The 24,518-nt window shown below is 40.5% G+C and overlaps 1 protein-coding gene across 3 annotated transcripts in view; it reads right to left on the reverse strand.

Annotated features, from left to right (window-relative positions):
* fras1 (Fraser extracellular matrix complex subunit 1) overlaps nucleotides 1-24,518 on the reverse strand; it is a 314,451-nt gene that overhangs the window by 101,533 nt on the left and 188,400 nt on the right. For all 3 annotated transcript variants that reach the window (XM_037777425.1, XM_037777424.1, XM_037777423.1), the window contains exons 20-26: nucleotides 16,790-16,945; nucleotides 13,373-13,519; nucleotides 11,754-11,900; nucleotides 9,144-9,284; nucleotides 7,418-7,558; nucleotides 6,929-7,069; nucleotides 583-874 (exon numbers count right to left, since the gene is read on the reverse strand). In XM_037777425.1, coding sequence (XP_037633353.1) covers nucleotides 583-874; nucleotides 6,929-7,069; nucleotides 7,418-7,558; nucleotides 9,144-9,284; nucleotides 11,754-11,900; nucleotides 13,373-13,519; nucleotides 16,790-16,945 — 1,165 coding nt within the window. The remainder of the gene's footprint in view (nucleotides 1-582; nucleotides 875-6,928; nucleotides 7,070-7,417; nucleotides 7,559-9,143; nucleotides 9,285-11,753; nucleotides 11,901-13,372; nucleotides 13,520-16,789; nucleotides 16,946-24,518) is intronic.

The following is a 24,518-nucleotide window of genomic DNA, read 5'->3' on the forward strand; positions in this document are numbered from 1 at the left end:
ACAGAAACCTCTGTGCTTATGTGCACATCAAAGGTGTCGGCATGATTCATTATTCTACAGTTTCTGCTGTAAATCGACACACGTGTTGGAGACGCTGCATTGAAAATAGTTCATAGAGTTGCATGAAAAATCATATATCAATAAAAACTTCTCTCTTCTGTATTGACTCCCTAAGGACCGTTCATTCCTAAAAGTCTTCACCTGGTGTCTCCAACTTAAACACCGGATAACCTTCATCTTCTATTTAACCAGTCTGGCCCCGAGCTCTTTTTTGTTTTTACATTTTTAACACATTTGTCATTGTTTTGTGTTGTTAATTGATTTCCAATAATAAATATATACATACATTTGCATAAAGCAGCATATTTGTCCACTCCCATGTTGATAAGAAGATTAAAAACTTGACAAATCTTCCTTTAAGGTACATTTTGAACAGATAAAAAATTTGATTAATTTGTGATTAATCACGATTAACTATGGACAATCATGTGATTAATCGTGATTAAATATTTTAGTTGATTGACAGCCCAACTTAAAACATTCTCCACCTCCCTAAACCTCCTACACATCAGATCCACTCACCTGGCTTTGTCTTTTTGGTGTCTGAACCGGACCCGGCCAGTTCTCAGCTCGGCCCAGGTGAAGGTGTCATCCCTGGTCAGGTCTCGGCCTCCTCTCTCTTCCCCTCTTCCTTCCTCCCCTCTGAACAGGACCAACCGTCCGTTACTCGGACCCTGAACAAGCTGGAAGACGAGCCGCTCAGACGGACTGTCGGGGTCCTTCACCTGCAGCAGGGTTGGGGGCAGCGGGGCAAAACCACCGAGGGGAACCAGCAGGGAACCGTTGACCCGGAGGGCGGGGGGGCGGGTGTTCACTGAGAGGACAGAAAGAGAAAAAAACTCATTAACTTCAGTGCCATCATCAAAGCCAAACTGAACTTGAAAACCTTCGGTGAAACAAGTTTTTCATCTCCGAGGTGAATCTCACATGAAAAAACAGACTTTAATGATTCTGGTGGGGAGATAAGTCTGGTTATAAAAAAAGATTAAAGCAAACAGGGGTTATGAGATATTATTAGAATTACTAATATGTAGGGCTGCAAAGTTAAGGCAATAATAACGCGTTAACGCAAATCATTTTAACGCCACTAATTTTTTTAACGCATTAATGCAACGTGTGATTTTTAATTAACCTCTTAAAAAAAGTTAGAGTGAAGATACCGGTATCATATGTAGCTATAAAACCTAATGAATCCATCGGTACCAACCATGACATATACTAGGTTGTCGCTAAATAACGCTCCAAACTTAGGCTAAATTTTGGTGAGGAAAAACTGTCATGGCCATTTTCAAAGGGGTCCCTTGACCTCTGACCTCCAGATCAGTGAATGTAAATGGGTTCTATGGGTACCCACGAGTCTCCCCTTTACAGACATGCCCACTTTATGATAATCACATCCAGTTTGGGGCAAGTCATAGTCAAGTCAGCACACTGACACACTGACAGCTGTTGTTGCCTGTTGGGCTGCAGTTTGCCATGTTATGATTGGAGCATATTGTTTTATGCTAAATGCAGTACCTGTGAGGCTTTCTGGACAATATCTGTCATTGTTTTGTGTTGTTAATTGATTTACAATAATAAATATATACATGCATTTGCATAAAGCAGCATATTTGTCCACTCCCATGTTGATAAGAGGATTAAATACTTGACAAATCTCCCTTTAAGGTACATTTTGAACGGATAAAAAATGTGTGATTCATTTGCGATGAATTGTGATTAACTATGGACCATCAGGAGATTAATCATGACTAAATATTTTAATTGATGACAGCCCTAAATCGAACTATTCAAATATCTATTTTTGCGCATTATGTCCTTGACACCGTGTCCTAACTGGCCGCGAGTGGATCAGCACTGAGACGAGGAACGGCTGATTCCTGAAGTTGAAATGAGGAGTTATTGATACGATACCTCCTCACTTCACTACCAAAACTTACGTCCCGTTAGGTTACTTATGTAACGTAGTGTAGACGTCATCACAATTATACAACTTGATGATGCAAAAGACAGAAGCCTTAGTTTTCCGCTGCAGAAAGAATGAATGCTGTAGCTATTATGGTTTTTATTTTATATCGATTCAAACAGGATCAAACAAACGAGGATTCCCCGCGGGAGGTCTGGTTTTAAAGGGTTAAACAATAATACAGGTCTGATAAGATTATTAAATATTTAAATCTCCCTTTAAGGTACATTTTGAACAGATAAAAAAATGTGTGATTAATTTGCGATTAATCACGATTCACTATTTTAAATGATTGACAGCCGTAATGATTTCTTATCTTAAGTGCAATCATCAAAAGACAAACTTGAAAACCCCCGAAAAACTTTTTCATCTCTGAGGTGAATCACACATGAATATAAAAAACCCCACACACTTTAATGATTCCTGTGGGGAGATAAGCCTGGTCATAAAAAAAGATTAAAGCAAACAGGGGTTATGAAGTATTATTGGAATGACTGAAAGGTGGGAAATTAAGAAGGACGAGAAGTACCGACTATCAAGGTTATAAGCAGCATATTTCCAAAAGCATACTTAAAAAATTAATGGTTTTGGGAAATGATGTCCAATTATTTTAATTACAGCAGATTAAAGCAAAACATTTAAATGCATTAAAAGAAGAAAAAGTTGTCTTAAACAACAAAAGGAGATTCAAATTGACAGGTCTCATAACTAAAATGTAATAATAATGTATTGAAAACACAGTGAGAAACATACAGCCTCTAATTACTCTAATTATTACATTTTAATGCATTTTAAAGCCTTACATTTATCTAATTAAAACTGCAGCTGGATCAGACTGTGAGGGGGAGGAACGATGAGACGAGGTTATGAAATTAAATCACAAAAAGTGTGTGTGTGTGTGTGTGTCCGTGTGTGTGTGTGTGTGTGTGTGTGTGGCAGAAACGGCGGATGAAATACGAGCGAGACATCTCGGTCTTGGCGTGGCATTTTAGAAGTCGGCTTTAATTGGAACTGACTTTGTTGGGGAACTTTTTAAAGATCAGCTCTTTCGAGAGGCCACGTTGTAATCTCATTATCTCTCCTCTAATGATGCCAATAGGCACTCTGAAATCTCTAACTTTCGACCAGGTAATTAAACTCACGAGTGAGAATAAGTCTATAATTTAAAAACGCTATACTTTATAACTTTTTTTTCCTGGCTGGCAAAAATGAGAAAAAAAAATAATAATACTACAACACAAAAAAACTAATTTAGTTGCAGGCTATTTCACTTGATTAACTAGTGGATCAGTTGAAGCCTGGAGGCTGAAAAATGTTCATTATTCCACAAGAAGAAAAGCATTTATCACAAAAGGGCGCATGATAATATAGTCCTCTATTACAATTATGCTTTGTCAAATTTCATGAATCATCTCACAAGCACAGCGTGACCCCGCGGGCCTCGGCGTCTCCGCCTGCAGGTTAACAAGCACTGTTCGAACATAACAGCCCCAAAAATAAAAGTACTCCTCTAACGACCTGACTCTGCAGACAATGCTATTTTCAGTGTTATTCAGGAGAACCAATTAGTTTTTTACCAACAGGAAACTCCTAATGTCAGGCGGTTAATGTTGGTAGTCTGTTCCTACAACATTTCTGAGAACGTGATTTGAATCGGGCTCGTTTTAAAGAGGAGCAACAGAGCAGAGATACACTTTTACTACGTCACCATAGTGACCTTCAATAACTGCATCTTTGGTCATGTAAGTCTTTTATAAGTTGTCTTCAGCTCTGATTTTCTATTCGAACAATGAATCAGTCAAAATCCTTTTAGCCTCAGGAGTTTGTGGAGACAAAACGGAGAGTGAATACTTGATTTATATTCATCAGGTGACTAAGAATCATTGTTTTCATTAGCTTAGAATGAGCCGTTTATATCTACATAGAGAGTGGGCAAAGAGAATAGAAGCAAAGAGATGAATCTCTGGTGTTTTTTGACAACAGATGCTGCCGCCATTTTGGACTGAAAACCCTTATTATATTTATAATATTTTTATTGATCAACACAGAACATTTCGGTAGAATATGACAATAGAATAGAAATTACTTTGTTTTACTTTTGTGTTGCCGTTTTAGGTGGACATTTTACTGGCGTCCAGTAGTCGCTTTCAGTCCAAAATGGCGAAAGTGTAGCTCTGCTGCTGGACGCTGATGTTGCAATGGAACAACCAATTGACTTTCTCTTCTTGGCAATATACGTTTGTTGGAGCGGGTCGTCTTCACGGAGTTTCTACAGTAGCCCAGAACGGACAAACCACAAACTGTCTCTAGAGAAAGACTTTCGCAAATTTACGTTACTCGAAGGCCAAATGTTTTTTTTGTCACAGACCAGCAAAGTCCCCAAATATGAAATTCAGGTCTCTCTAAGGAGTTGCCTTTTATGTGTGATTGACAGCTCGGTAATTCGTAGGGCTGTACCGAATGTCTTTTTTTTTACATTCGAAGCTTCTATTGAGATTTTTGAATGAAGCTTTGAATGTCTGTCGTCATATTTTCTACTATTATTATTTTAAAATCCTCAATTTGAATAAACTTTCTTTATTTAATATAACTTGTGTGTGGCGAGTGGGACAACAAACATGTTGTTTTTGAAAGGCTAAACACCAACAAATATGGATTGAAGCAGAATATTTCATCAGATAAAAACTTGTGAATTTTGGAAATTATTATATCTATCTTTTATCAATGCATGTTGACTTTTGGACAACACTTTGGAGTTATTGTAAAAGTTTGGATCGCACAAGTCTGAAACAATCCTGCGCAGCCACCACTGGAATCTAATTCTACAAATAGTATAATACTAATAATATACTAATGATCGTTGTCTGCAAATGTGCAGAAATACTGTCTTTAAACACGATGAGTAGACATGCAAAAAAAAGGAAAAAGCTGTGCAGCATTCGAATATTGAAATAGAATTTGAATGTTAACGTTATGAATAAAGCTTCTAACTATTCAGTAAAGCCCTATTAATCAGCCTGTCAGACGTGAGAGAACAGTAACTACCTGACCTCTGTGTTGCAGAGGAGGAACTCGTCCATCAGGATAAAAACTCCTTCATCCCAGTTAGAAAACTAAACTGGATAATTGTACTGTACTTGTTGTTGGTTCCTATGTTGGCACCATGTGGATCTCAGCATCAGGTGACTTGTTCTAGATAAATTGTGAATCAGCGACGATCGTATAAATGTTGCTGTTAAATTAATTAGACAGCCAGAGCAGCACACATACAGTATCTCACTACACGAGCTGCAGCTTTGGAGGGACATTAACATTTAACAACTTCACCTCACGCAGCATCAGGCTGTGGGATTTCTCTGTTAGCTTGGTTAACCAGCCTGTTGCCTAGCAACCAGCCATGTGGATTTGTTTTTATGTGATGCACGTGATGTACGTCTTAAGGTTAACTTGCATTATTTATGTGGCTTTCTTGATTTAATTTGCATGCAATAAAAATGCCCTCGCCACCACGGTGGACTATGAGGTGGATATTAACATTTATTGAATGTTTCATGCAACGTCGCATGATTTGTACGGTGCAAAACATGTGCAGCATTTTGTTTTAGTAGAGTAGAGTATGTTTTATTGTCCCTTAATGGAAATTTGTCTTCCCGTGGTGTTACATAAAAAACGAAACTGTAGAAATAGAGTGCAAATGTGCTAAGTGCTAAAATGCTTGAGTGTTTTTGCACATTGCTCTATTGCACCAACTAATTTAACATTAGAGTTCAGCAGCCAGATGGAGGCTGAAGAAATGACAGCTTCAAGCTGTTTGATTTGCATTTTAGCAAAACAAATCTTTAAACCAAGTTCTTTCACTAAACAAAGACGCGGTCAAAACCGAGTATATGTCTGGACCGTGTACGGTCAGTCTGTGAATTTGTGGCTAAATTGTTACACAGATAGTCAGTGGTCATGTCTATAATGTTAAATCCAGCGCTACATGTCCACCAGGTCCGGCGAGGACACTAGGGGACGCGCTGCTCCACTCAACTGGCCGTTCAAGCGGTGACGTCGAATGCACCTGATTGGTCCCTGGTTTTCTGCTTGCCGTTTCAAACAGGAAACAACACGGCGGCCTGCTCGTAAACTTTCTGTTATTCCGTCTAAACAATCCACCAAAATCTACTCCTGTGTCGCACTGGATGGGCTCATTTGCATAAAGTTGAGATTTTTCAACTTTATGCAAATGCAGACCTTCTCCAACTCGCCGCAACACTCCCACCATGACACGCTCCCCTGGAAACTTAAACAAAGGACTGTTCCCCCCTTTTCCTTTTGAAAGAGCAACGGCCAATGAGGAAACTCAAACACACGGCCGACCAATTGTGTAACTTCATCACTCAGTCAATCACTCAGTGACAGACTTTTGCTTTTGTAGGGCTGTCCCTCTGCAGTCCAGCCAAAGAACATGTCCACTGCATGTAACCTGTCACTGGCCCAGACCTGCAACACGGTAAGCTCATACTTTCAAAATAAAGACCTTAAAGACCTTAAAGTACATGTGTTAGTTCCTTAAAGTTACTGTGAGGAACTTTAGACTGGTTATGAAACAGTCTCAGTTTAATACTGATGCCTCTTTATGACCTACATATGAAACGAGAGCATCAGTGCCCGGGCCGTATTTCTGGGCCCGCTGGAGAGAAGGGAGGCACGGGAGCACCAGAACTAGGACTGAGCGGAGCAGACTGGCAGACTGTCAGACCCTGCTGCAGTATAATGAGAGGTTTTCTAAAGAGAATCTGGTACACGGAAACACTACCTTTTTGTCCACAGGGACCGCCAAAATCAACACTAAATTAAAGTTCCTCGTAGTAACTTTAAGTAAGAGTAGGCAGTTTTGATAGGCATAAATGTCTTTACCGTGGCAGGTCCTGGTCTTCTGGTCGGCGTAGAATCCGTGTCCACAGTCGGGTGTGCAGTATCCCTCCATGAGGAAGGTTTGGTCACGACAAGCACGGCAGCGTCCGACCCCGTCACACAGCACGCAGTCGGATGAGCACGCTAAAGAAGACGTAGATAAGTGGAGGGTTAGAGGGAATGTTTTGAAAGCTCGTACACCTTTTCATTCAATTACTTTCTTTGTGCTGGTATTTTGCAAACCACACAACACCTTTTTCATACTTCCATTCTCACATTTTTACTAAAAATAAATTCTTAATGTGTCGGACACAATGATTCTTTAACCTTCATTTCCTTAAAAGACACTTTAAGGATTCCAAACCGCTTTTTTATTTCTCAATTTTAAGCTAAACTGATATACTGACCTTGCACAGATACCCTCTTTTGACTCCTTAAATAAGTAAAAATATGAGAGATTTAAGAAAAGGATTGTATTCAACAAAGTCTTACGTTTGCAGATTTGCGAGGACGCATCCAGGAAGTAGTTTCTGCCACAGTCGAGCACACACTGACCCTGCAGGGTGGCGTAGGGAGGCTGACACTGCTGGCACTGTCCTGGACCCCGACACTCTACACAGTGATCATCACAGCCTGGTAGACACACACACACACACGCACACGCACGCACGCACGCACGCACGCACGCACGCACGCACGCACACACAGAGAGCATTAAACACAATCCAAAGTGACATCCAAGTGACATGAAGTTGTGGCTTCAAAGGGAACGACTTAATCATAAGAAATAAGCTTTTTGAAATATTTTCAAAATCAAAAATGTGCATTTACTTCATTCCTAGTTTTCTGTTTAGATTTTGATGATGAAGATTTGACCTTCAGAACATTTTGCATGTGTTAAATATATTATTATTCTATTATTATGATTATAGAAGAGCTGTAAAGGACTTTGGCTGCATCAGAAATCTCATACTATGCACAACATACCCAACATGTGTACTATCGTTCAGCAAGAAACAGTAGTATGGATCTTTTCAGACGCACTGAGCTGTAATTACGTCCTCACTTCCTGAGAGCCTCCTTGCCGGTTGGAGACGCATAACCACGGTAACTCGTGCCAACCTTATGTGACCGAACAATGATTTCTGAGAATCATAAAGTCTAAATGCTTCCCAGCATTGGACGCTTGATGGGCTGCCACTAGACACGAGGCACCTGATTGGACGAATGCTTTCCCTCGTGGGCTGCTGCTCCCAGCTTTGAAACCGGAACCAGCATGGCGGCTCGTTTGGAAACTTGCTTCTCTTCTTATATCACGAAAATAGTTCACTGAAATGTGTTTTTGAAAACATTCTATGTGAGAAATAAGCCATGCAGTCGCTGAATCTGTCTTTATTTCAGATCGACAACAGTTAGTTTAAAAGTTTCTCGGGAGTTTCCAGAGGTGGCGAGTCACGCCGGACCCCCCCTGATTTGCATAAAGTACACTAGACCTCAACTTTCTGCAAATGAGGAGCGGCCAACGTAACGCCCCGTCTACAAGTGTATATTCTGTATAATATAATGCAGAATATACATTTTTTTCTGAGTCACATGGCGAGGAAAAGAAAACTACGCCACGCTACCAGAATGCATTGCATGGCTGCTTACGTAGACAATGAACGGGAAGCGTGGAGAGGACGGATGCTTTGGACATTAACGTTACAGAGCTGTCCGCCATTGTCTGTTATGAACGTTGTTGTCGCTACCGCATTGCATTGTGAGGTATTTATGACGCCGTAATATCTAGTGTTTGCATACTGTAATATTTCACTCAACATGGTATACTATTTGTTAAATACTAAGGTTGAAGACATATTAAAAAATGTCACATACTGTTTTAGCGTACTAAATAGCATGTTAGTGTGGACACAACCTTTAAGGTTCCTCACAAGACAAATTCGACCTGAACAACCAACCACTTGTTAAAAGATTCACAGAAACAAACACCATCAGAGTTCAGACTTGTAAAGGGGTCTCTTAAGGAACCTTGTGGGTCTCCTGCTGTTGATTAACTGCTTCAATAAGAAATAGATGATAAAAAAACAATTTCAAGTTGACACAAAGATAATGGAAAAACAGTGCAAAATAAGGATAAATACGTGCAGCTGATTGTAGCTGCATGTATTTATCCTTCTGTTGTGTGATGTTTATCTTATCTGCTGTTTGGTGGACTGACCGAGGCATTTGTCTCCGTCTTGATAGGAGCCTGGGGAGCACCCCTGGGTGCACACTCCATCCTGCAACACGTGTCCCTCCATGCACAGCAGGCAGTCTGTCCGCAGAGGGCCTTTGCAGGCGTTACAGCTCCAGTCGCACTCTGGAAACAGGATGGGAGGCAGCGCAGGAGGAGAAGGAGAAGGAGGAGGAGGAGGAGGAAGAGGAGGAGGAGGAGTGTTTGTGTTTGTGTTTGTGTTTGTGTGTGCAGGGACGTTGAGATTAGAAATGAGGGGATTTTGAAGGCGAAAGCAAAAGGTGAGAGCAGAACAGAAGAGAGAGAGGGAGAGAGAGAGAGAGAGAGAGAGGGAGAGAGAGAGAGAGAGGGAGAGAGAGATTAATAAATTCTTTTCAGCAGAGGATTTGTTCTAAACCTATTTGTGTTTTTTCCCTTTTCTCTCTCGTATCACCTGCACATCTGTTGTGTTTGTGCTCTGCTCCATTAATATTGACAAGAGAATTAAACACAATTAGGACAAATTAAACTCTCTGTGTGTTTGTGTGAGCTTCCAGGTTTGTATTAAAAGTAAAGAAGAGATTCTCAGCCATTCTCAGCCATTACAGAGGAAACCAGGGGGCCATTATATTATACAGAAGGTACCCTTGTAATGCAAAACGTATAATAATAACACTGACAAGTCAAAGAGTCTATACAGCCAGGCTAGTTTGGAGGACGATAAATAAATAAATAAATAAATGACTCGATAAATGAATAAATATGTCAAACGTATTTTTTTTGTTATAACAAAAACATAAAAGCAAAAAAAACAAAACATTTTTTATAAAAATAAATAAAAGGGAAAATTAAACAGAAATGAATACAAAGATAAATAAACAAAGAAGCAAATTAGAACAGAAATATCAATTTATGTCACATTTTTGCTATATTTAATGACATTATTTCTTTATTTCTTTATTTCTTTCTTAATTTCTTTCTTAATTTATTTATTTATTCATTTGTTTATTTTAGATTTCGGTAGGTCCCGTCCTCCATACTAGCCTGGCTGTAGACTCTTTGACTTGTCAGTGTTATAATTATATATTTTGCATTACAAGTGTATATTCTGTATAATATAATGCAGAATATAATTTTTTTTCTGAGTCACATGGCGAGGAAAAGAAAACTACGATCCATATTTAGATCTTACTGTAAATTCAACATTTCTGTACTTATTTATTTGAGTTTGCACAATAAAACAAAGCAGCAGAAATACAACAACAAAAGAAAAGAAGTTGTGCAGGTGAGATTAAAAATGATGATCATCCTCCTGCTGGTAAAATCACGTTAAAGTTATTACATATTTTTCTTCATTTTGTTGATGTTAAAGCTTTACATGAGAAGTAGTGACACATCTTACAGTTTAACTCTTTGCCTTCTATGTTTTACTTTCTTACACGACAGTGGGAGAGTATAAATCTACTGTGGGAATAAAAGAAACGGAGGCTCCCACAGGGGGTTTTCGGAGGATCCAAAGGGAGCCAAGAGGTAAATTAGGGGTTCCTCCCTAGAAAAAGATCTCTGATGAATGAAACATTGTTGGTAGAAGTGCTGACGGGTTCATAAGAGATTCTCTCAGGCAACTTTCCCCCTGTGGCTGCGAGCTGAAAGCTCCCAAAGGTAGCTCAAAGCTCCTTTACTTTTCAGAGAGCAGCGCTGCTTTCTAGCGCTCTGGGTTCATCCAGGGTTGAGTGGATTATCCAGGTAGCGGCTAGCTGGGGGGATAAACACAGCGTCGTCATGGGCCGGATGGCTAAAACCACCTGTCGAAAGGTGGGAGGCACCGTTAGCTGTGTATCTAGCCACTAGCGGTTAACTTAGCTTTCTAATCCTGCATGGGAGGTGGTGATTCCACCTCAGGGGGCCGGCTCCTTGTGGTCCTCTGATACCTGGAAAAATCTCATTACACTGAACCAAATTGCTGATAAAGGGAAGTCTGCGAGGTGACGTTTGTAGGAAGTAAGCTTCATATGAAACGGCTTTCTGTGAATTAAAGTGGATATCTGTGTTAAGCCAGTGTGACAACACAGTTGAGCTGTTGGCATTCTCAACCTAAATCCCATCTAGTCGTTCCTCTTTGAGATAAGCATAAAGGAAAATAGAAGCAAAACATATTTCCACATGTCTTATATTGTGAGTTGGCGATAAAGCGGAGTGGGATTCAGTTTGACGGGATGCGGTCTGGGCTGGTTAGTGGGTAATTAAACAGAGTTATTGCATGCGGAGTGAAAAAAGGACAAGTTATTCAGTCTGGACGTGAATCCTCTGAGGCTCATTCATCAACTTCTCTGCACACTGGAAGATTTAATACGGAGTTAAAATGCACACACATTGTTTAGGATTTGCATATCTGGTCCCACAGTTTATTACTTGATCAATGGACCCTATAAACTCAATGTAGCACACTGCACTACATGCAATATGGATGGAGAGTAATTTATGAATATCATAAAGGGCGCACTACATATCCTCATCATTAATCCAGTGTTTCCCCTCAGCCTCACTGAACCACTGCAGTGTGTGTGTGTGTGTGTGTGTGTGTGTGTGTGTGTGTGTGTGTGTGTGTGTGTGTACCTCTGCAGGCCCGGGTCGTGGCATTGAGGTAGTACTGATGGGCGCAGCTGTCGTATTGGCATTCCCCGAACAGCAGCACCTTGGCCGGGCCGCGGCAGGACGTGCAAACACCGGTCATGTCACACGTCAGGCACTGGCTGTCACACGCTGCCGGAGACAAAGAGGGCGACGTGGAGGTCAGGTTAGATTCAAGGTCAGAGGGGAGAGCATGTAATTACACCTGCTTGTCAATCAAATAACCAGCTGGATGTGACTTCGTTGGACTCCAACATGGTCTACATAACCTGCTGAACACAATGTGGTTTTATCAGGTTTTAAATTTGTCGTCATGATTTCTGTCACTTTTAGGTAACACTTCATTTTACAGGTCGGCAAATTTCATGGTAATTAGGTGATAATTAGCAAGTAACCTGTTTGTAATTTCTTTGGAACTACTGCCAAGTTACCCCAATATTTACCTTAAAATTTATCAAAAATTACTTTGTTATAAACATTATTAAATAATATATTCTGCTATTTCCCAATAGCTGGTAATTTATTTAAAGGTACTGTATGTAACTTTCAGAAAAGCCTTGTTATTAATGACACCTGCGGCCGTTAAGTGAACTGCAGTCAGCATCCTGACATCCCACCTCATCGTCGGGCATTATCCATTACATATTGTTCTGTAATGTTCCTATAGTTCATTTGGACCATTGGCTCCATGATACTAACTAGCTACAAAAAGTATTTTTTCAGCTAATCTTACAAAGCAACCAATGGATTCAATGGGGCGGCTGTGGCTCAGCAGGTTGTCCACCAATCGGAAGGTCGGTGGTTCAATCCCCGTCTGCTCCGGGTCACATGTCGATGTGTCCTTGAGCAAGACACTTAACCCCAAATTGCTCCCGAAGGCATAGCCATCGGTGTGTGAATAAGTATTTAGATTAGATCCTGATGGGCAAAGTTGGCACCTTAGCAGCCTCTGCCATCAGTGTATGAATGGGTGAATGCTGACATGTAAAATACTCAACATATTTAAAAGGTAATTTGGTAGAAAGTTAGGCGAGGGACAAAAGCAAAAATGTAAAGTTAGTGACAGTTAGCATTTGTGAAGGTTTTCTCATCAACTAGCTTGACGTACTTGAATGAAAAAAACACTGCTTATTTTTCTAGGTGATTAAGCAGCCTTGGCAGAGGCATGCACTGTCTGAGTGCTATTTAGTTACTAAAGCCAAAGTCAAATGAATCTGAATACCAGGTAGCAGCTTGAATAAATGCCTCACAGTCACTGTATTCAGTGTTTTCAAGGCAACTTAGAGAAGAACAAACAATACAGAGAGTTTCTGCTTCAACTGCAGGTGCGTCAGTCACGAATACTGCAAACGTATATAATGCAGCAAGTGGAAAAGGACATTAGTAAACTGCATTAGGCCAGCTGAAATCAAGAGATGAGCTGTATTTACCACAGAATCACTGTACTGTGTAGTGTTCTTATTATTTCGTCCACCTCCTGTAAGTCATTAAGGATCTCCTGCAGCACCGCCAGGTCTCAGATGTAATCTTTAGAGGTGCTACTAGATTGTGTGTAGTTACATCTGTAGTGTTATCAGTCAGGTGAGATGCAGCGCCCCACTTACCCTGACACGTCCTGTGGCCGTTGTCATAGTAACCGAGGGGACATTTGGGAGCGCAGAGACCCGAGGGCAACAGGACGCTGCCGGCGTGGCAGGAAGTACAGGAGAGAGGCTCCGCCCCACTGCAGGCCTCACATGATGGATGGCATCCTGGGTTAAGAACAATTACATAAGATGAAACATAAAGGGGACACGTCATGCTCAGGTTCACACTTTTTTGGGTAGTTCTTTCTCAAACAGAGAACGGGGGTGTGGTTAATAGTCAGACGTAATTCATCACCATGGCAACCACACTGCATCGTTGTTCAACCCAGTTTAGATGAATTTACTGTTTACCAGACCACAAACGAGACAAGAATCAGCGCAACACACCGACACTCTCTCCCTCGCTCTCTTCTTCACCGTCTCCTCCTGGCGAGGCGGCCGTCTGGCTGCTGCGGCACCGAGGAGCCGCACCGCCGCACGCCGGCCACAGAGCACCGGAGGACGGATAGACATGTTTGTTGCCGAGGTCCACCGTTTGAAGTGCTGTTTCGGGACATTTTGGAGGTTCACCGTCCACCAGCACCGGCCGCTCTCTCCTCAGCTCCAGCACCGACACCGCACCGGGCCGCACTGAGATTCCTTTAGTTCTCTAACGGGACTTTTCTCTTGTTTTCTTTCGGGCTGAGAGTTGTATCGCTCCCCGTCGTTCGGACCTCTTAGAGACTGGCAAACCTCCAAAAAAGGCATCGTCTACTTTCCGTTAATTTATCTCCAGCAGGAGGAGACGGTAAAGAAGAGAACGAGTGAGAGAGACAGTCAGTGTGTTGTGTTAATTCTGATGGTGGGATTTCATGTAATTCACTACGTTGATCGCAACCGCTCGACACAAACACAGATGCCATGGTGAAAATAAACATACTAAACTACGGTGGAGGAAATAAAAATAAACTAAAACCCCTCAGTTAGCTGATGCAACAACTTGGGCTAGATAACTACGGCTAACTAGCTAACTAACTAGAGAGACAAACCTGCATCTTCTACTATAGTCAGACGTCATCTTCCCATTTTACCATCAACCTTCTTTTTCTTTGGCAACTGGCAAACAGTTGGCAAACAGTTACCAGGCTAATTAACGTAGTCAGGAAATTACTCAAATACTGTAAATATGAAATATCATAGAAATGGAAAGGTCCAGTCTGTTCTGATTGGCTTGCGAGGAAAAATATGATGCACCTTTGCAAAGATACTGTAGTTCTCAAGCTGTGGTCGGTTTATTCTAACGAGCCTGCATGTGACATAGGAATGGGAGCCAAATCTGATTGGCTTGTTGAATCACAAGTTTTCTGATCTAGACAGCCCACAAAAAAAACTAACTGGGTTGTCTTATTTCACAGTTTGTGGGTTGGTAGACACTCCAGATACCCAAATGGATGAGCACAAGCACTGAGACAGTGAGTTTTTCACAATATGTCCTCTATAAAAGCTTCCATGTGGAGAAACTGGGTCATGGAAACAGCATATGGTCAAAGGAATACAACAAAGAAAAGTGTGAGATGAAATAAAATAATGCAGCGTTAGCATGATGCAACGAACAACATCAACACTTGAGCTTAATGCTTAGAATATATGAATGAGATACACATTAAAATAATGCAGCAATATTGGGATCTAACATACGATTAACACATGAAAGTACAATAGAAGGACAACTCTATAAAGATATAGAGTATAAAATCCGAACTGTAGTTATATTCCCAACGTGACAATCTTGAAACAAAATTCATCATCAGGCCTGAATCAGCAGCAGGAGGAAGAAATATAATTCTTATTGTCTGTTTGTAAGCACATGTTTATTTTAGATGTACATTAGGGCGGTCAAAACTGGCCAAAAATAACGTTTGAATATTCGTCTCTAAAAAAAACATATAGATTTGAACTAGAGCTGTCTAAGTTAACGTGATAATAACACGTTAACACAAATTTGTTTTAACGCCACTAATTTCTTTAAAGCATTAATGCAACTTATGTTTTTATGAAACTAGAAACCCTAATGAATCCAACCATGTCATACTAGCTTGTCATGAAGGAGGTTAAATAACGCTCCAAACTTTCTAAATTTTGGCGAGGAAAAACTTTTTTCAAAGGGGTCCCTTGACCTCTGACCTCCAGATCAGTGAATGTAAATGGGTTCTATGGGTACCCACGAGTCTCCCCTTTACAGACATGCCCACTTTATGATAATCACATGCAGTTTGGGGGCAAGTCATAGTCAAGTCAGCACACTGACACACTGACAGCTGTTGTTGCCTGTTGGGCTGCAGTTTGCCATGTTATGATTTAAGCATATTGTTTTATGCTAAATGCAGTACCTGTGAGGGTTTCTGGACAATATCGGTCATTGTTTTGTGTTGTTAATTGATTTACAATAATAAATATAGACATACATTTGTATAAAGCAGAATATTTGTCAACTCCCATGTTGATAAGAGTATTAAATACTTGACAAATCTCCCTTTAAGCTACATTTTGAACAGATAAAAACTGTGCAATGAATTTGCGATTAATCACGATTAACTATTTTATTCAACTGACAGCCCTTAATTAGAACTATTTGAATATCTATTTTTGCGCATTATGTCCTTGACATCATGTCCTAACTGACTGCGAGTACAGCAGCACTGGGCAGCGCGCCCTTTTGAGCAAAACTTTTGTTGGATGCTCTGTTTCTATTTATTCCTGTCGCTCACTTTGAAAGCGCCGCAATGGACGAGGAACGGCTGATTTGTGAGGTTGAAATGAGGGGTTATAAGCCTTAACTTTCCACTGTAAAAACAATGAATTCCGTTGCTATTATAGTTTTTATTTTAGATTGATTTAAACAGGATCAGGCAAACAACGATCTCCAGCGGGAGGTTTTTCCCATTTTTAAAGGGTTATGACAATAATACCGGTTTTCTCAAACACAGTAACTCCTCCAAATCCCTGAATATCTGCCCAGTCATTGTTTTGAATCTCTACACAGTCTGCAGTTGAGCGTCAGCAGTGAGCTGGGAGGAAATATGAGGATTTGGTGTTCTTTTGGGCATTAGAAGAGAATCAGGGAGAGTCGTTTTTATGATGTACTTCTATAGCCGGAGGAGATGTGCTCGGAAATTGACTCCACTGCAAAATAGAAAGAATAAACCTCTGACAGAATAAAGACTTATTCATAAAGCAGTTTCTGGCTTTGAATTCAGGATTTCTTCCTTTAAGAGGGTCGACAAAAAACCTCCTACCAGGTCGACAAAATGACCCCAATTTTAAAGATGTTTGAATGATGAATAAAACATAAAAGCGTTGGTGGGGATTTTTCTTACGGGTTTTACATTCAGGACAGCTACTGGCTGACCTCTGACCTTGTTATGTGCTTATATGTAGGGGAGTAAAAGTCCTTACTGATGCAGGCTCCGTGCCAGCCGTAGTGGCCCTGGGGACAGTTGGAGACGCAGTGATCGCCCAGCAGCCAGGTCCTCGCCACTCTACACCACAGACACACACTGCCGACGCCAGTCTGGAGGTCGGCCGTGCAGCGCTGACAGTCTGAGCTGCACTCTGCAGGAGGAACACACAGAAAGGAAGGCTTTTACATCATCATACTGTACACAGATAAACATTAAGCCGCCATCAAAGTCACACTTGGTTGCTAAGACTGTTTTGTTACGGCACCAAAATGAAGTGCTTGGTTATCATCTGTAACCGCCGTTTGAGAGCAGTGCAGAGCGGCGGACATTAGCTAGCCAGTGGGGCACGCTCACATCCAAAATCGCATACTATGCACTGCTATTTCTGTACTACCATTCAACACACTTTTGTGTGCATAAACAGTAGAATGTATCTTTTCGGACATACTGTGCAGTAATTTACGTCATCACATCCTGAGAGCCTTCTTGCCGGATGGAGACGCATAACCATGGTAACCCGTGCCATCCTCAACTGAAGCGTTATTGACATTAAAAAGCACTCCGTCAACGATTGTTATGAACATTGTTATTACTACCGTTTTGCATTGTGGGATATTTATGCCGACATAGTAAGCATAATAAGCTTTCGGACATACTGAACAAAATCTCACATGCAGTTTTAGCGTACTAAATAGCATTGTAGTATGCAATTTCGGACGCAACAATGCGCTAAAAGGCACCCGCAGCCGGCCCGCCGATGTCAACAAAGCACGGAGAAGCTCAGATTACAACACACACACAGAGGGAGAGAGACTTCATTCTCTGCTCAGGTAGACATTACTCCTCTATATCTTCACATAGTTGTTTGATGCTAAATTATTAATGTTCTGGATATCAAATTTCGCACTTTTAAGGATATTTACAATATATATTTATTATATTATTATATATTATTTCAATCATATTCAAGGACATGTTTTGCAAAAAGATTTTAAGTCAGTGAATAACGGTCTAAATCAAGATAGAAGCGTCTCTGTTGTTGTTGCTTAAGTTAAAAAAAATGTCCAATCATTCTCAACTCAACACTAATGATTCATCTTAGTCATCATCTTTTGATATCGTCATCTTTTGATGATACATAAAGAGACAGAGAGAAGGCCAGAGAGCTGATGAATCTTTATGCATTTGAATAACAAACTAGGATTTCCATTTATTCAGAAAAAAAACACTTTTTGATCTATATTTACTTCTTCTAAAATCTGTTAACTTTTGATTCAAAGCCTGCGGGAGCCTCGCTGAAAGACGTACAAAAGAAAAGCAACAAGTGAAGCAATTACTAAAGAACAATACACCAAAGAAACATTCATAAAAGTAAGATTTTAATGAGGACGTCTCATCGAGAAATACTGCAATTGGGTGTTAAAAGGCACTAATTAAACCTTCCTTTGTGAGAAATAAAATCAGAGAAGAAATTCTGACTGAACACATTTCTATCTTTGCTTCTGTCTCTCTCATCTCCTTTTTTCTTTTAGATAACCGTTCGTCCACGCCGTCCACCTCCCCCACAGACCCGTATACCCCCACAGAATGAAGCCCAGCAGGGTTGCCCAAATGGAGCCAAGATTAGCAGAACAATGAGGAGCACGTCGTGGTGTTTTATCTGATGGTGTCTGGGTTTTGTCTGGCTGGCACAGCGGTGGGAACCTTAAAGTTATCCGTCCGTGCAGAGATAACTATCTACAGTGAAAAGCAGAACAACGGGGCTGTGCAGGTGAAGAGCTGTGTGTCGGCCAGGTGAGAGAGTAGATAAACAGGCTGATCACGTACGGGTGATAGAACGAAAAGAAGCGTTCAGACCATGAAAGCACTTCTCTTTCTTTGTGAAGGATTAAAGGAAACGAGAGAAGTGATTACATGGTGAAAGCAGATGAATATCAAACCATGTGACAACAAGATTTAGTCCGAAAATGTGACAGGTGATAGGCTGAAAGGTCTAAAGGTGATGCCTGTAAGTCAAAACTACTGTTTCAGTGGATTTACCTTTAAAAAATAAGAGGAAAAGCAGGAAGAGTTAGACTTTTACGCATGTTTTAAAAGGACAACTAAGAAAAAAGAGAAGCAAAAATGCTTAAATAAAAGACAAAATAATGCAAGAACTGTACATGGAGTGACCTGAATCTGAAACCAAGTGTTGGTGGAATGAACAAAAGCCAAAACAGTCAAAAGAAACACACTTCTTTTGACAGTTTTTCTATTCTTATCTGAAATAAACTAAAAAGAGTAGGCGTTGTGTTTTGCCCTGGAAACACGGGCATGTTATATTTAACTCCCTGTTTCCATGGCTTGGTTAAATATACTTATTCATACACTGTACTTTCTTCAGATTAGTTCTTCCATTGTTTCATTTTCTACAAAGAAGTTTCAGAAGTATTTAAAAGATGACTCTGCTTACATCAGCAGAGTGAGTCTCGGGGCCCAGAGGGCAAAACCCTGTTTACCTTCAGTCTCAAGTCTTAAAAACTAAAGATCTGAACCAGTTTTAAAGTCTGCTTGTTTGGCTCAGCACATTCCCTTTTGGTTTAATTTTGTTTACGAAAAGTAATGCACTGTTATTCGTATACATCCCACAAAATCAATACATAATTGTGGAACAGGAAGTATAAAGAATGACAAACTCCACGTAGGAGTCGTGGCGGAGATCGGGGTGGACGGGTGGGTCAAATAACGCCCAGACTTTCACCCGCTGTTCGTGTCTCGTCAAGGTTGATTTATTCGTCACGTAACTTCCGTACTTAAAGGTTCAGCGTGAAGGATTTGGCGGTATCTAGCGGTGAGGTGAGGAAATTGCAACCAATTGAAGCCTCTCCCGTGTGCCAAGCGTGTTGGAGAGCTATGGTGGACGACGCAAAAACGTGAATGTCCCTCTCTAGAGCCAGTTGTTGTAAGAGTAGCGTAGGTCATTTGAAGCAGAGCCAGTGGCAAGTGAGTGGTGAAGCAAGAGAGAGAGAGAGCGGCGGCGACGGGAGCATACTTATTAATACTATATTCCATTTTTGCCATATAATATAGCCCTAATTGTTACTCACTGGTCCTTTAAGTATGCTGCTTCCGGAGTTATTTTAAGCAAGATGTTGACTTATTTGTCATTTAACTTCCACACTTCACACGCCACTTCTTGAGTTATTTTAACCCAAACCACGATCTTTTTTAATTAGCATATGAATTCTTGAGTTATGGCCAAAAGCGTGTTTTTTTACCACCAAAATCGAATCAGTTCATCCCTCAGCTTGGTGTCTAATTGAGACCTGCGTTTATTTGTCAAAACGTGTATCCACACCTGGTGAGTAAAAGAGACTCTGCATCTAACTGGGGCTTTTAATTGAAGCTTTACAGTATGTGGTTATGGTTAGAATGAAAACCAATTAGATAAAGACATATACTGTGACCCTTCTGTGAGAATGGGTTCAATAATATATATCAACTAGATTGTAAACTGTTTTAATCAAATGGGAAGACGTTTTGATCTCTCTTTATCCGTCTGACAGCTCTTTCTGTCTGCTTGCGTATATTTCTGAGTGGCTGACATTTAACTCAGACGGCGATTATTTCTGCCTCCAGAGCAGCTGTTCCTCGTCAAACTCCCGTCTCCTGAACGTGGCGTCTGCCCCGGTGAGTCACGCTCTCATTCTGAAGCAGCTCCAGTATCAACACGACGAGTAAACGACGAAGAGGAACTTCCTCTCTTGTCATCTCCCATCCACACCTTTCATTCATATCACAGCACTTTACAACAATACACGTATCAGCATTCCTCCTGCCAACACTCTGCAGGCAATCCGGCTCCGGGCGCTAAAGAAATGGCTCCGCGGTGGAGATAAGATAACTCAGGCGTCAGGGATTATTGACTGTGCAGACTAAAACTGAATATAAAACTAAAATGGTATTGATTTGGGTCCTCGGAGTCACTCTTTATGGCGTAGTTACCAATTTTGAAGCGCATAAAAAGATATGCAGGAGATATAAATGCACGGCACGCAGACGATCGTATTCTCCCATGGGACGGCTTTACACCAGACATTACCCTATATCATATATCGAGCAGAAACTTCTTTAACAACAGGGAAATGTGAAAAGACCCTAATGTCTCTCAATTAGTTGTGAGTTTTGTGTTGTTGAAATGACGAAAAGACTTGTTTCTGTGAGTCTGAGTGCATCAGAAGTTCAGGAAACAAGAGGAACAAAAGTGGGACATCATCTTTATTTGAAGTTACAGGCGTGAGAAGCGACAGAGCGCCGCAGAGAAAGAAAGAGAGAGACGCTGTGTGGTCCTCTGACGCTGACTTCACCCTGTCTAGACATGTTGCCCCAACAAAGAACGGATTTACACTCTTAAAGAAGTCCTACTTTTCAGTTGGCTCTGTCCCCAAAAAACAGGAAAAGTGCTGCTCTTGTTTTAGATGTCAGAATTAGGATATTTAGTTCCACTGTGTCACTCAAACAAAGGCCGGCATTAACGCAGAATAGATGCAGAACAAATATGTGTGAAGAGAAGTCTGATTTAGACGTGTCTACTGTGCAAATGAGGAACAAGAGCACACAATAACCAAGCAACAATTCAATTATGTTCACATCATCTGCAGAACATTAAAAGCAACAGCTTTAGTGATGACGCTAACAATAATTACAGTGTTAAGGCACAAAGAGCAGTGCATCATATTCTATTGAGCCGTAATTAGGGGCAACAGCAGATTTAACCCTTTCAAAGACGACAATGTTTCCTCCCACCTTCTGCACATTTAGTCGAAGAATAATATGGATAAAGTCATGGAGACATGTTAAATTAACACTTGTGTTGTTGCCACAATTCAGTTGCTTCTCCTTTTCTGAGGTCCGTCTAACTACTACTTCATGCTTTGCGTTTTGCTTTGCTTATGCATTCGCCGCGATGACGGCGGTGGTAGAATCAAGCCGATTTTGATTCCTCCCTCCCAACAATCATCAGCAAGGCCCTGATTGTTTGATGGTTCTAAAGATGATCTTTCCAGATGTTCCTGTGGTGTGAGGTATGTTCAGAGTGTTCTTTACATCCCCCATCGGCTCAGAAGTCCATCCTGGCTGCACAGATTTAAAATCATTAATATTAAACATGTTCAATATTTACGATCGGATATCCTGTTGTGTGTTGGGAACCCAGAGGACAGTCGATGATACAGTCACGGTGGGAAAGAACGATAGCCAATAGAGAACCAAGCTGACTGAAGGAGGAAGGACAACCACCGACGTCATGGCGGCCGCGGCTAATGCATGAGCTCATGCAAAATGTAGGACCGACTTGTTGATTTGTGGAAACAGCACGAGTGTTTATTTAATGTGTCTCCATGACTTCATCCATTCATCCTTCCTGAATTTTCATCATCGCTAATTCTTCCTTTGTTCAGACATTTTTCAGACTTTTTTTTAGACATTTTTCAGACTTTTTTTAACGGACATTTTTTCGGACTTTTTTTTCCAACATTTTTCAAACTTTTTTTTCCAGACATTTTTCAGACTTTTTTCAGACATTTATTTATTTATTTATTTTTTTACCTTTTTTAGACATTTTTCAGACTTTTTTTTTACAAACATTTTTCAAACTTTTTTTAAGACATTTTTTTCAGACATTTTTCAGACTTTTTTTGGGACATTTTTCAGACTTTTTTTTTCTTTTCTTTTTACCCTTTTTAGACATTTTTCAGACTTTTTTTTACGGACATTTTTTCGGACTTTTTTTCCAACATTTTTCCAACTTCTTTTTCAGACTTTTTTCAGACATTTACTTATTTTTTTTACCTTTTTTAGACATTTTTCAGACTTTTTTTAGACCTTTTTTCAAACATTTTTTGGGACATTATTCAGACTTTTTTTTTTTTCTGACTTTTTTTCAGACATTTTTCAGAATCTATTTTTCCAGCATTTTGCAAACATTTTTTAGACTAGAGATTAGATTAGAGATTTTGTGAGTTTTCGGGTGTTTTTCAGCCGGGACTCTTATTGTTCATGAATGAATCTATTCGTGTGTGGTGTGCTGTTTTGGTCAAATCGTTACTCTCCGCACACTATAGGAACAAAACTGTTAAATTGAACATATGGCGGATGAAAGGCAGGAGGAATTAGCAATGTTAGTTTTTGCATAAAGTCACGTTAAATAAACACTTGTGTTGTTGCCACAAATCAACAAGTTGGTCCTCCAGCTCTGAGCTCCATCTTACTACTATTTTATGCTTCACGTTTAGCATTAGTTCATGCATTAGCCGCGGCCGCCCTGACGACGGTGGTTGTCCTTCCTTCTTCAGTCAGCTTGGTTCTCTATTGGCTGTCGTTCTTTCCCACGTTCCCCACACACAACAGGATATCCCATTGTAAATATTGAACATGTTTAATATTTGTGATTTGATATCGGTGTGACCAGGATGGACTTCCCAGCTGATCGGGGGATGTAAAAAACACTGTTAACATACCTCACACCACAGGAACTATCTGGAGAGATAATCTTTAGAACCATCCAAAAATCGTGGCTTTGCTGATGATTGTCAGGAGAGAGGAGTCAGACCCAAAATCATCCTGATTCTCGTGTAGTTTGTGCCCTGCATTACCTCCAAGTCAATGTTTTTGTTTCTCTCTTAAAATATTGATTTTGACATTTTCTTTGTTGTCTTTACAGCCAGCAGAGTTTAAAAGGGAAGTACCACATGCATGCTATTCATTTTCTTTTCCTACGAGGTCTCTGCAGGGTAGATAAAAGAGAAATGTATTGGATCTTTCACCATACTAACCACCGTAAATATTAAACAACAAACGCCTCGGCTCAGGGTCACACTGAAGAGTTACTGCCTGCGTTACTGAAAATAAAAGAGCTTGTAAATTACAACAGAAAAGATCAAATGTTAAAGTGAGAATGCTCAAAGGTACAAAGATGTTAAACAAACCGGTTTCCCGATCCAAAGTGGAAAAAGACACACGTTGTACTCTCTGTTGAGCTAAATGGAGTTACCATGTTCAGTGGTTTAGTAGAGTGACACATTCGGCATCAATACATGATAAATGCATGAAAAGAGGCATCGACAGCAGCCGTCGCTGCAGGCAACAACTTATCTTAAATGTGTTTCCATGGAGGGTTTTTTATTCTCTATTGACAAGAAAAAAACACGCTCCCATGTCTTTTATTTCAATGCCGTGTTTCTATGGTGATGCGTTCCTGTTATCCAACGTGCGGGTCTATTTCGAGCTTCATATGTTGTTAAATAATGGCTCCAACACAATAATGACGCAAAAATAAACTGGTGTAGCTGTAAGCTTTGAGCCACGGTGTTCCAGTTTAACTCTCTCTCTCTCTCTCTCTCTTTCATTTGGACTTTCAGATCTTAGCGTTTCCGCGTGACTGGCTCAGAAGTCTTTTTACATCAGACAAGAAGGATTTCAGAAAAAGGAAGAGAGAGAGAGAGAGAGAGAGAGAGAGAGAGAGAGAGGGGAAAGGAGGGATGGAGGGTGAAGCAGCAGGTTGGTAAGAGAGTTAAACAGCTGTTATTATTCCTCATATGAGACTCACATCTCAGGCTTCCAGTGTGAACAGCAAGATTTTGACCAGATGTTTACATTGTAGGTCTTGATTCCAAATTGTGAATTTGATTTCAGATTTTGAAAATATCCGATTCTATGTTAATTTTCCATGTTTATAATATATTCAT

This window comes from Sebastes umbrosus, chromosome 8, assembly GCF_015220745.1.
Source record: "Sebastes umbrosus isolate fSebUmb1 chromosome 8, fSebUmb1.pri, whole genome shotgun sequence".
NCBI lineage: Eukaryota > Metazoa > Chordata > Actinopteri > Perciformes > Sebastidae > Sebastes > Sebastes umbrosus.